General features: G+C 40.4%; 1 protein-coding gene across 2 annotated transcripts in view; it reads right to left on the bottom strand.

Annotated features, from left to right (window-relative positions):
* LOC139607707 (roundabout homolog 1-like) overlaps nucleotides 1-14,136 on the bottom strand; it is a 76,924-nt gene that overhangs the window by 43,198 nt on the left and 19,590 nt on the right. The window contains exons 1-2 of one of the 2 annotated variants that reach the window (XM_071460828.1): nucleotides 5,608-9,085; nucleotides 4,615-4,711 (exon numbers count right to left, since the gene is read on the bottom strand). The exons of the other annotated variant lie outside the window; for it this stretch is intronic. Coding sequence (XP_071316929.1) covers nucleotides 4,615-4,711; nucleotides 5,608-5,619 — 109 coding nt within the window. The 5' untranslated portion in view covers nucleotides 5,620-9,085. Of the gene's footprint in view, nucleotides 1-4,614; nucleotides 4,712-5,607; nucleotides 9,086-14,136 lie in introns of those variants that run through there. 2 annotated transcript variants of the gene reach the window in all.

Below are 14,136 nucleotides of genomic sequence, written 5' to 3'. Positions count from 1 at the left end.
GGTAACACATGCAGGAAAAGGGGATACTATGCATTTGAGAAAAACAACACCCAAAAAGCAAAGAAAAAAAACTGAATAAATGCAAGAAAAAAATGTATTAAAACCTCTAATTAAATCCCATATAATGTCTCAGTCTGTCCCTGCTTGTTTTCTGCTTGTTTTTTCAGAGGTACACATGCTGAAAGAAATGCATGCCAACAAACAACACCACATGGCTTTGGCTTTGTCTATTTATAAAAGCTACTTTGCATGACTGACGGAGAATAGGCGACAGCGAGAATATAAGACATCAGACTGACAGTACTCCTACATCACACTCGATGTCTCTACGCGCGCTGTCAACAAACCTCAAGGAAAAACTGACAAGATGTGCAGGTGTCCGATGGCTATTAGTGTAAAAACTTCCTCATCTGTCAGTGACGGGGAACCAGTTAGCGAACCAGCTGTCAATTAATCAACTACTCATGTTGAGAAGTGTCTCGCACTTGAAGTACAGAGTGGGCAAAAAAAAAGACCTTTAGCAAGACATTTCTCATGGGAGATATGACAAACATGTATTAGATGACAGGCCATGAGAAAAGGGCTCATACCAAAACTCAAGCATCGGGCAGTAAGACAGACAGCAGATGAACGCTGTATGCAAAAATTTCAACTTGATTTTTGTAAGTGTCTCACTGGGGATTTGGAGTGCTCAATGACTTAACCAGGAGAGGCATAATGGACACAAACACATACATGCACCCTGAAAAACAGGCAAAAATTTAAATTTGTTTAGGCTGTTGCACGACTTTAAATGTCCACGGTAGCAAATTAGACGAGGGAGGTTTGCAGCAATCCCACTACCCGATCAATCCAATTATCAGTCCAGCTATGAATCCTGGCTCACATCTCTCACTCCAAATGAATTCAGTAAGCCTATAATTAGCCAGCTCTGCTTGGACACCACAGGGATAACATATAGGAATGGAGCCTGGAAAAATACGCCCTTATTATCAGTCTGTGAATCTTTCATGAGAAGATGCAAAACCTGCAAGTATGCACATTTTAGAGAAAATAAAGGCCGAAAAGCAAAACAGTGTCAGTGATGGCAGGTAAAGAGTCTTTACTGGTACGTTTGAAACAAGGCAAACAGTCAGGGACAGGAATCAGGCAGGTGTGCAAACTAAGGCCTGGATAGCTTGGCAATGAGCCTGAAGACAAGATGCTGGAAACATTCCTCAGAGATTTTCGTCCATATTGACATGATAGCATCACGCAGTTGCTGCAGATTTGTTGGCTGCACATCCATAATGCAAATCTCCACATCCCAAAGGTGCTCTATTGGAGTGAGATGTGGCTACTGTGGAGGCCATTTGAGTACAGTGAACTCGTTGTCATGTTCAAGAAACCAGTTTGAGATGATTTGAGCTTTGTGACATGGTGCGTTATCCTGCTGGAAGCAGCCCTCAGAAGAAGGTACGCTGCCGTCATAAAGGGATGGACGTGGTCAGCAACAATGCTCAGGTAGGCTGTGGCGTTTAAACAGTGTTCAGTTGGTACTAAGGGGCCCAAAGTGTGCAAGAAAAGAAAAAGAAACTATCCCTACACCATTACACCACCACAAGCAGCCTGAACCGTTGATACAAGGCAGGATGGATCCATGTTTTCATGCTGTTGACACCAAATTCTGATCCTACCATCCGAATGTCGCAGGCGAAATCAAGACTCATCAGACCAGGCAATGTTTTTCCAATCTTCTAGTGCCCATGCGAATTGTAGCCTCAGTTTCCTGTTCTTAGCTGACAGGAGCGGAACCCAGTGTGGTCTTCTGCTGCTGTAGCCCATCTGCTTCAAGGTTTGACGTGTAACAAGTGGTTATTTGAGTTACTATTGCCTTCCTATCAGCATGAAGCAGTCTGGCCATTCACCTCTGAACTCTGGCATCAACAAGACATTTTCATCCCGAGAACTGCCGCTCACTGGACATTTTCTCTTTTTCAGACCATTCTCTGTAAACCCTGAGATGGTTGTGTGGGAAAATCCCAGTAGATCAGCAGTTTCTGAAATACTCAGAACAGCTCGTCTGGCACCAACAACCATGCCACGTTCAAAGTCACTTAAATCACCTTTCTTCCACATTCTGATGCTCGGTTTGAACTTCAGCAGGTCGTCTTGACCGTGGCTACAGGCCTAAATGCACTGAGTTGCTGCCATGTGATTGGCTGATTAGATATTTGCGTTAACGAGCAGTTGAACAGGTGTACCCAATAAAGCGGCCGGTGAGTATATATATAGAGGGGATGATTAGGCAAATGGGAACAGGTATGTGCAGAGGGGGCGGGGCCAGTAGGTGGGAAACTGGGCAGAGGGGATATTGATGAAAACCATAATCTCTCAAAAAGGAAATATTGATATTGTGTAATTAATAGACACATAATAACATCACGATGGCATTTGTTAGTCCTTGTGGATATTTGGTCCATCAGCTCATCTGTTTGCCTTTTCACCATTCATTAAGTGTTATAGTTCTTTTTGTACACTTTCATACATTATGGTTACAGACTCTCTCTCCGTCTCCCTTCACTCGTATTTGAGTCTAATTCATTTTTTTTTTAAAGACAGAACACGCAATAAACAACATTAAAGATGAATTTGACTGATAACATTACTGTCTTTGTGAATTCTTTTAGTGAGAGCCTGATACTGTAACAGCCCTTTCCAGTCACTAAATCAATCAGATGAAAATCAGACTCAGCTGCACCATGAGACACACTCAGACTCAAAATGTAGCAATGCATGGTGAGATCTGACAGAATATACTATGCTATGTATATCTCAGTGAAATGCTGAAACTATCAAACAAAACCAACACCAGCCAATCGTTTCTCCATCCACGTTCAAATACAAAAAAGATCTATCTCTATCTCTCTTCCCTCACATAATAGTAATTCTATCTATCAATCGTAAGGCTGGAAGGACCTGCAATCAGTCCTGCTACAATCAGTTAATAAATGACAAAGGTATTGTTTAAAAGCGTTGTTTCTTTCTCAGTATGAACGGTCTCACTGGAACATCTAAATACACTTGTGTGGTTATGCTTAAAAGCAAACCATATGAGCACTCTGCAGCCGAGGCAATTTGTGCATTAGGGTAGGAGAGCACACCTGTCATTCACCTGCTGCTATAGGCCTACATAATGTGGCCCTAGAAAACGGAGCTGCCTTTGAGCGCAGCACTTATGAAGCTGATTTTACTCATGTCTCACGTTTTGCACTGTTACTGATGTTTGATGTCATCATTTCATGATATTACAAATGACTTGTATATCAGTCAGCATGTATTTCTTTTTAGTCTCATTGTGCAGTTATCAATACTAACAACATCCGCTCATGGATTCCATGGCTAGTCTTCATTTACTGGCAGTAAAAATACAATGTATTTAATATTAGTAACATGCCTACACATTAGAATCAATACAAAGCATGTTGTGACATATAATGATTATACGTGTATCGTGTCAATTTAGAAACTATGTTTTCTGCTGTTTGGAAATTGTAAGTAAAAACAAGACTGGCAGAAACAAAATGCATTTTCGCATTTATCAAACAAGCAGTAGAATATGAGTGGTCAGACAGAAATTCCCATTCACACAGTAACAGGTGGTATTTGTCTCATCTTCCACTCTGCGACTCTCCCTCCCTCTCTCTCTCTCTCTCACTCTCACACGCATGCACACACACACACACACACACACACACACACACACACACACACACACACACACACACACACACACACACTTATTATTCTGCTGATAGCCCAGTTGCTGACAGGTTGTCAAACAGTCAAAATCAGCTGTTCATCCCTTTGACCTCGGACCTGTTACAGAACTGTCATGATCACAAGCCCCTTCAGAAACAAGCAGAGTGCCATTAGCACCATTTCATCATAGCAGGGTGGCAGTGCTAAAACTTGTGCATGACATTCATCGTTCTAACAGAAGTAAATTAGGTCGCTGGAAGGAAGCTGATCAATTACTATGCACGGCACAGATAACATTAGCCAGGTCCCCTGCCATTCTTAACTATGAATAAATATTAAAATGACATTAGCATGACAGATGAGCTGTAAACTTTCATTGGTTGTGCGTGCATGTGTGTGTGTACATGCATGGTTGTCTCTACAGTTACGGACAGTGAAAGTTAAACAGGGAAGCACCACTAGACTCCAAGACTTAACTGTTTCATTAGTATCATGCACATATTTCAATGTGACATTAAAACCTATAAACACGCTATTGCATTATTCTCCTAGAAACACAGGGCAGAATATTAAACCAAAAAAAATTTATTTCAGCTCAAAAACAGCATATTTTTCATGCTTGATTGTGATAAATTGCCAGTAGATTGCTGTTCTGAAAATGAGTTGAATCCTGACATGCCATGCATAACTCACATTAAAGATATGGGCGGAGAGGAGACACAGATTTATGTCCTGAACACATCTTTGGTATGTTAGAGAGGCATTTCTATGTGCGTAAATGAATACGAAGTCCAAGTGCTAAGGACTATATCACTCTGAGGATCCTTTTAATTATCTCCAGTCCCTCTTCACTATCTCTTGGTTTTCCTTTACCTCTCAGCTTTATCTTCTCTGTCAGCTCCCAGTGCCTCATTTCATGCTGTCTGTATTTGCGCTCCTTTGTTATATCTCTGCAATAGCCTTGGGAAGTCTGGGAGAAACAGTAAAGGGAGTTTTCCACCGAGAAAAACACAAATTGAGAGAGGTTAGGCAAACAGAGAGGAGGGTTTTATTGGCAGGGGGAGTTTTGCATAATGAAATATTCCATCTTTTCATATTCTGTGGCATTTGAAGATAATACACTTTAATATATTTGAGAGAATGACTGGAATGGAGAGTCTACCTGTAAACATCTTAAGTAATGGAGCTTGTACATACTCGCACTAAAATGTTAGGCAGTTGTAGACTGAAGAAGGTTCACTGACTAACTGTCTCTGTCTCGCACAATAAAACTGAGACCTTGCAAATTGGCCTTGATGACTGAGAAAAAAAAAGAAGGAATTTAGTTTGTGGGTGTGGAAGGAAGCTGCCAGCTAAGCAAACAAAGAGACTGTGATATGAATTATTACTACATCCACACATAGCAACACAGTTAATTGGAAAAATATTGAAATTGCCTGTTTGAATTCTGTAATGTCAACATCACAAAAGGCTGTTGATCAAAACATAAAAGGTAGAAAAAGAACAGATCCCTACAGTGGCAGTGTGGTGCTACATGTCGAGTTCAGAGACAGTGTTCAGCATTATTCAATTATTTTTCAGGTAAAAAGAAAAAATGAATTTAAATAATTTCAGCTTTCTCGACATCCGGTGCAATATTAATTTTACAAAGACAAATATGCAGTGGATTTTTAAGGATAGGGAGGCATCAACGTGAAAACACACAGACACACCCTTCTTTTACTGTCTGCCTCTGCATACGATGCACCTTACACAGACACATACCATTTGTATATAGTGTGCATGACAGTGTTATAATGGGGAACACATCAGTGGTCACCAAAGCTCTCAGTACGGAGCGTCAACAACAGCAGCTCCATCACAAACCTGTCTGCTCATTCCAAAGTATTCCCACAGGAGAGAGATGAAGCGATGATGCTCCAGGAGGAGGAGGAAAATGGCAGAAAATAGGGGAGGCAGAACTGACAGGCAGGCAGGCACGGGAATGGTTGCAGTGCCTTGGAACTGTTCATCTCATTATTCAGCGTTCCATTGAGGAACCACTCCTCTCTCTCTCTCTCTCTCTCTCTCTCTCCTTCTCTCTCTCTTTCTCACTCTTTGTCCCCTATTTTTGCTGCATGTTATAAATCACCACATCTACAGCCTATTAGAAAGATACCATTATCTTTGGTTGTGGTGGGTAAGCACTAGGAACAATACCGCATAAACAACCTCTGTGCTGCTGCACCAGCAACTGCTCACATCTCAGAATCCAAAGTGTCTGTCACTGCTTCTCTGTGGTGTCATTTCTAAGAATTGCTGTATTATGACACAGTATTCAGTGAAGTGTAATATATCTCAGATTGCCCTGCAATGTTGCTTAAAATGATCAGATTTGATTCTTTTTGGGGTTTTTTAACAGCTACATTATCTGTGCATGGTTTGTTTAAATACTCATGTTTAAAGTGTAATCCAGATGTTTTCACCATATAATGTTTCATAATAGCATCTCAGTTTATGACTATGCAGATGATTCTTAGCTTTATCTCACACGTAAATCAAGCAATTTCAGCTGTGGCTACATACCTGTTTAATTCATATTGATTCAATGAACTTTAAACATAGAATACATCATTTGAAGACTGAAATCAATATTTAGTCATCCATTTTTGGAGTCAAAAATGAGCCTGATACTATTTTTAAATTATTAATAAAAGGAATGGGGAAAAAAGGAAGATCTTTGGGGAAATATCAGAAATACTTTTCCTCTCAGCTGCTGGAGGGGCATGTCCATGTTTGACTGACACCAGGTAGCAAGCTGAGTCCCAGCAGGGAAATGAGAGACAGAGTAAACAAACCTGTGCCATAGTCTGTATGTCATCAGCACCCCAGTTTGTTCTTAGTAGGTACTGAAAACCATAGCAGCATCTAAACGGAATAAAGTGACATTTGCAGGTAAGTTTACATTGTGTTTTATGTGCCACGGCTGAAAAGATGATTAGCAATGTAGCTGATGCTAGCAGTGCACTTCATCCTGGTGAATGTTTGTTTGAGCCTGTCCATGTCGTCTGTGACAGAAGCTTATTACGAGCCTTCATAACGTTTTATTGTTAGGTGACCTCTAGTGGCCATAGTAATTATGAAAAGGAAAAAGTTAGGTGACGTAGTGTAAATAACCATAACCATTCCACAACCTTAACTGCATTGTAACCATGACAACAAAGGTCATCTACCCTTAAAAAATACTTATTTTAACCCAAACCACGATCTTGTCCATAAACCTAACAAGTACTTTTTTTTAGGACAACCAAACAACGATGGTTCAATAAACTTATCTGCTTGTTTATTTAACAACAAAGGTCCACTATGTCGCCACTGATACACTACATGTGTTTATTGTTTTAACCACAGTGCCAGTTAAACGTCTGCTCTTCTTTGCCCTTCTTCAGGAAACACTCCTATCCTATGTGTCGTATCAGAGGGTAGGGTCAAATCACTTATATGGTCGTTCGGGTGCAGGAGGTTTGGTGGTTTGGTCATTCAAGGCGTGTCAAGTCATGTAAGGCACAGGACAAGACGTGCATTATAAATTGTGTAAATGTTAAGAAATTCAGCCTCGCAACAATAGAATAACAGATGAAAGGTAACCTTAACCTTCATATCTTAAATGACCGTCTGTGTTCAGTTGTGTAATCAGCTGATTAGTGTCTTGATTTTTGACGCTGGCGTTATAACTTGGGTTTAAATTGTGAAGTGAAAGAGGCTCTGTGTCTATGCAGCAGATACAACAGCAAGACATCTGTCATGAATAAAAATAAGGAAGGCATTTTATTCAAACAAAAAGTGAATAATAATGAAAAGATCTATTTGCTTCAAAAGTGTTTAAAAACAAACAAACAAACACTGAGTTGAATTTCTTTTCTGTACAGCAATTTGGCTGTCTGGTATTCATCCAGAATATTTGATTATGGCTGGCAGTCACAAAGTAAAGTGTTCGTCTGGACTAGATTGCATAAGAATTTTGATTTGCTTAATGATAGTCCAAAAAGTTGGCATTTTAATCATAAACCCTAACAGTCATCAAACCACAATTACACAGTGCACATCTGGGTGAGTGATCATTTTTCATTTTCACGCCCTGGAGGAACTGGGAGTTGTGCTGAGCCTTTTTTTTTTCCTTTTTTTTTTTTTTTTTTTTTTTAACAGAATTGCACTTAAGTTTTACTGACTGATATGATACCACACAAAGCAGACACTCCGAGAAAACAGGCAGAAAGCTTGGGCAAATGAAAACTGACATATGGTTGAAATGAAAAACCAGCACAACCTTTAACCCCAAGGGAAGATGGCATTAACCATGAGCACTGATATGGCTGGTGGACGCCGTTGACTGTGGTGTTATGGAATGACAGATAGAGGATGGATCATACTAATATCTTAGCAAATGCAAACGCATCCCTCTTCTCTCAGTGACAGCAGGATTATTCAACCGTGCTATAAGCCCTTAATACTTCCACACTGACAAATTCACAAGTAAAATATAGGGCGCACTAAGCATATTATAGTTTATGTCAGTACAGGCTTTTTGCAAGTTGTGGCTTGATGATGGGTTTTCACTGTTAATTAATTTCAGTTGTTAGAAACACTTCTGCAGCTAAGCACATGAGTGGTGGTTACTTGGCCCTCCGGGAAGTTTCTCTTGCCATGTTACAAATCAGCAAATGGGTGAATAAAATGCATATGACATCAGAGTAACCTGACACAGCAAGTGTGGTGTTTTATGGCAAATGGATAAAATCTAACTGCACTAGTGCTCCGAGGCTGCAGGGAAATGCAACCAAAAGATTTAGTGTTGGGGGGAAATGGGCCGAGCCAAACAGTATCTGCCTGGCAACAATCAAGAGCTGAATACAGAAACCACAACAAAATGATACCCCACATGATTTTGAGGGGGCTGGAGGAGGGGGAGGGTGCAGAAGAAATGGAAAGATACCCAAGTGTATGTATAATGTCACCCACATTTGAGCACACAGAAGCACACTACACACTATCTTTACCAGGAGATTTGTTGATGTGACTCCCTCAGTCTCTCTCTTTCTTCCTCCTGTGTCCTCGTCAGCAACTTATTGAAGCACAAAAAGAAGCGGACACACAAGAAAATGTGCACCCACATGATAAAGAAGGCTTCACATGTCTATAATGTAGAGGAACCTACAGCAGTGCTGATAATTCACAATGCCCGCCATGTTATTAACACACATAAAGCTAGATTTAGCGTATTATTTTTTATGCTTGACAGGTTACAACACATCTCTATAGAAAACCTGCTTTTGTCAGAGAAATTATGAAATATCAAGATGGTCATAATTAATGCTGAAGTTCACTAATCTGCCAAAGAATGAGATGTGAAGGTCACTCTTCTTTCTGTCTTCCCGACAGAAGCAGCAACTGTTCACACATATGTACACTGCACAATCCCGACACAATGCGCACACAGGCACAAACATTCAGATAATATTGCCACACGGCCAGAAGCCATATGGTATTTGTCAGAAACTGTTGAGTACTTCCCCTCTCTTCTCCCTTCACCGTCCCGCTGCAAGCCAAACAAACTCTTTCCCTTCGTCCTGACACTCTGGCACAAATCTGGCTCTTGGAAACGCTGAGCCTAGGGGAATATAGTGACTAAAATTGTTTAGACAATACTTGCAGTGCACTCGCCCCAGTCTCCAAGACTGTATACACAGTCCAGCTGTCCCCGGAGTGTGATACTCATTCATTGACTGATCTAACCATAGGACAACTGGGACGGAACAAGGGAGCGGAAAACAGGATGAGGAAAAAGAGGCTAGCACAGCGTTTCGCAGACTGTCTCGGGCAATCAGAAATAAACACTGATATCTGAATGCAGCTGTGCATAAAGGGTATTTACAATGTGTCAGTGCTTGTCTATCAAACATATCACTCCACATCCATATGGAGAGAAAATGACAACTTTCCTGAAACATGTCACTCTACTGCCACTTAGGATCTTTTATTGCGTTTATCCAGAGTGACTACAGACTGGATGTTGTCAGCGACACTGACAGCCATTTGAAGTGAGGAGCCATTAGTTAATGGATAGGGGCAGGCAGTGGGAGAAGCTGACCTCTGAATCCGCCTCTATCTTAACTGCTCCTTACGCCTCCTGCACCTGCTCGTTTCCAGCATAAGATTACAATCAAAGAGGAGCAGGCAGGGAGACAGACCAGGGGTCCCACCTCAAGCTGTCAATCTCACAGTCTGACTGAGCTGCGCATATCCCATGATCCACTTCAGAGAGTGTGGTGTTACAGTGAACATGTCCGTCATGTTAATGCATTCATGTAATTACCACAAGCCATCACATGTCTTCCACCGACTTTCCCTTCCAAAGATATACAAAGAAAAGAAAATTGCATACATTAAGATGATGAATACTGAATGGAGAATTTTGTCTTATGTAATTTATCTGTGGAACTTTTAAACATTGATGATGCATAAGACAAGAACATTTACATTTAACCTCTCCAGTTACTTGGAAATAGCGAGAGAGATTAAAAGCCTTGGATTGAAAAAAAAAAATGAGGATTTAATCTTTCTTCTTTCATCTACTATTGTACAATTTACTTGAAGTGTTATAAACATGCATGTATGTAACCTGGAGATATATATGTAATGTTGTGATTTATATATTTTCACTCTGTTTTAGAACCAGAGCTAACAAGTATTGTCATTATTAATTAAAAAGAAAATTAATTATTGTCTTTACAATTACTCACTTAGTGAATATAAATGGTAAAAGAAAATGCCGTAACTCAAACTCTTCAGCCTGAGCAAGCTCCATCCCCTGGGGAAGATTGTGAAATGTGACTGAAAGTTCCAGGAAAAGTCTTCCGCTGATTCAGCTCCTATAAAGTTGTCGGGCTCACGATGGACAGCTTTTAAAAAACAGATCACAATCGATGCAGCAGAAACAGATATCATCTTCAGCCCTGTCAAACCTGGCACCTCCATTACCCATAATGCAACTTGCCCACTGACAGTGTCTAATGTAGCCTCGAGCTGTTAGTCTCAAGCAGAGATGAGGAGCGGGCTACAGAGGTCTGGTGAACTCACTTCTTTTCCATACTCTTACAGTTTTTTCATTTTCAGACTTGTAGTCTTCAGCTCCAACTAATTCTTAATGCTGCCTCAAGTGACATCGCTAGAGGACACGTATCAGATTCTGGGCAGCTCGCTCTGGAGCTGCCTAACATCTGAGTGCTCCCCAAGACCTGTAAACAGACTTTGACAAGTTCGTTTTTCTTTCAAAACTGGAAGGTAAAGAAAGAAATAACCTTCATGCTCAACTTTTCATGACTTGTTTTGTCCAACCATCCAGTCCAAACCCAAAGATATGTACTTCTTAATATAAATCAGAGAAAAGATGCAAATCCTCACACTGCAGAAGCTAGAACTATAGAATTTGATAGATAAATAATCATCAAATTGTTGCTGATTAACTTGATAATTGATTAACTGATTGGGATCGTTGCAGCTCTGCATAAAATGCGTTGCTTTGTTTCTGAAATCTGACATGCAGCTGTGCTTTGTAATCCTGTGTGGGATGGGCCAGATGTATTGCCATGACATGGAAATTAAAATGAACCAATTAAATATATAGACAGAGGAATGAAAAGGGTGTTTCTGCCTTTCTCTTCATACGTTCGTCTACATGAGGAGTGGTGGGGCTACATAGTTGTCTTTCCCTGAGGCTCATTACTTCATCACTGCAGCGTTGTGGCCAAACCTTCAGCCCTGCCACGAGCCTCACTTTCCTCTAGCAAATGGCAGTGTCCAATTAGTTTAAGAATAACATTTATTCCTCTCCCCTACTGAACCTAAAAACAGGACACTATCCAATAACCTTTAGAGTACACAGGCTGTGACTTTGCCTTCACCTCAATAAAGTGCTCCATGATTGAATCAAGTGGCTGAGGTCAATAGGACATATGTTCATTTCCCAGGGTCCTCTAGGGTCCCTGCAGGCAGAAAAAAAAAAATATGCTGAGTGTCTTCTGTGACATTTATTGGATAGGAACTAAGTTATATGTCTTTTTTTTTCTTTTTTCTCATTTCATCTCTTTCACTTTCAGAAAGGGTTCCACTAGCCTGCGTGTGTGCATGTGTGTGTGCGTGAGCACGTTGTGTGAGTTTATACTCAGTATTTCAACCCTGTGGTCACGCTTCAGGCACCAGCACATACTACATCTGTCACTGTCTCTACCACGTCACCTCAATTTTCTGCAAACAAGTTTCACTTCTGTGCCTTGAAGGACAGACACTTCTTCCTCCTGCTCTTCTGTTCCCATCTGTCTCTGTCACTCCTTTCCTGCTCCCATCACTTTACATCTGTCAGCTTCCACCGCTGTCTTTTGTCAGCCGTCTCCCTACTTTTCATCATCTCTCCCTCGCTTCGCTTAAATGATAGCGGCGGCAGAAAAAGTTATGATATAGTAAATTCAAAATTGGAATTCAGTTAAAGCTTTCATGGGTAATTAATTTTCCACTGGACCTTTCACATTTAGTTTGTCAATAAGGGATCAAATGACTAATGCAACAGATTCTTGTCAGTGTGCTGCAGTGTCCTTCACTTAGCCAAGTCCATGAACTCATGGACTGTTCATGAACTCATCAAATTATATAAAATGGTAAGATATTTATGACACCTATCATATAAATTAAATACGACTATTTATTATGTATTTTTAGGGATAAGAGCAGAGCATAGAGTATTCGTGCACTAGACTAATGCAAGCGCACTGCAGTACTGTCTACTATTCAAACATATAATTAAAGCAATAGAGATTTTTTCTCATATATGCAAAACATTCCCTACTCTCTTATAATATCCCAGCATGCATCTGTTGTAGTTATTAACTGAAAAGAAAAGTGCATTACACATTAAATAGTGTGCGGTGAAAACTATTTCTAAAAGCAGGTCAAACACTAGCCTATTATGGAATTACAACAGACGCTGATGGGATTGTCTGTTTTGCTGGTATTAACCAAATTATTGATCAAATATATAAAATTTAACCTGTTGGTGGAGCTGTACTGAAAGCCAAGAGATCACCATGGTTGTTACAGTTTATCCTGATGGGAACATGAAGGTGTGTTCCCAGATTGGCAACGACAATCAATCAGATGGGAGATTGCCACTTATTAGGATGCATCATCTGGGAGCCCTGAATGTCTGTACAAAATTTCATGGCAATCCATACTTGCAGATATTTCATTCTGGGCCAAAGTGGTTCACTGACTAACCAACAGACAGACCAACTCTGGCGTTCCTAGAGCCATGCTAATATAGTATGCCTGAAACCCAAAGATCTCAAAACTGCTTCTGTGGTAGTTCCTGCTACAGTTAATGCCTTTTGCCATGTGAGACACACACAGGCTCTCAAGGTAAATACAATACCAGCTACACTGTTGTGACTGGTAACTACTGATGATGGGGTTCAGGTGTGTTACTGATCTCTAAAACATTAAATATGTCATGGAACTGTAGAGTCATTTCAATGAAAAGAATAACTGTACTACACTGTATTTGGTAGATCTTGTCAACAAAGAAAAAAAATAAAGCTTTCATAATTTTTGAGGCATATGTGCATATGTGTGATAGCCTCGTATAACACAGTTATTATACAATATACAATATTAGACTGTACTTCTGACACACCCGAACATGAAGCACATGATGTTACCGTCATTTTCTAGCAGTCTTACTTCAAACTCTCCACTGGAAAATGATTGCCATCCTAAATTCGGCTCTATTATTAGAGCCTTGACACATAGTGTTATTGCCTGAGAGATTTTTGAGTGACAAACATAATAAGTGCAACATGATGGTAATTTGATGATACTGTGTTTGTGTGTGTGCAAGGGCCGTATGTCAAAGCACATTATTCAAAAACAGTAAAAAGTATCACACAAAGTTAAGCAATTAAAACAATACACAAACTTAATAACTAACACATTAACAAGACTAGACAAATTATCTGACACGTCTATTGACAGATTAAGGTCAGTCCTTCTTTTAACACCCCCCAGCTTCTCAGTCCTCTCCTAAACTGCCTAACTCAGCAGCCTTTGCCAAAGGGGATTCTGTTTTACCTTCCAGCCCCAGGGTGACCCATGAATCTGTGTGACCTCTGAGGGATGAAGCAGGGAGACATAACTCATCCAGGCAGCTTCAACAAGTACACTCTGTGTTCCCCCTCGACCTTAAAACCAGGCAGTAAATTTAGTGAACTCCTAGTAATAAACTCTTCCCCTAGAGGGCTTAGCTTCTCAGGGTAGGAGTGCTGACCTAGCATTACCATCATACCGTTTGACCATCTCTTTCATTATAAT

Source organism: Trachinotus anak, unplaced genomic scaffold (genome assembly GCF_046630095.1).
Source record: "Trachinotus anak isolate AG129_WGS33_773 ecotype Australia unplaced genomic scaffold, CSIRO_AGI_Tana_v1 ptg000024l, whole genome shotgun sequence".
NCBI classification, from domain to species: Eukaryota; Metazoa; Chordata; class Actinopteri; order Carangiformes; family Carangidae; genus Trachinotus; species Trachinotus anak.
The sequence above is the reverse complement of the archived record's forward strand: the minus strand, read 5'-3'. Positions and strand labels throughout refer to the sequence as shown.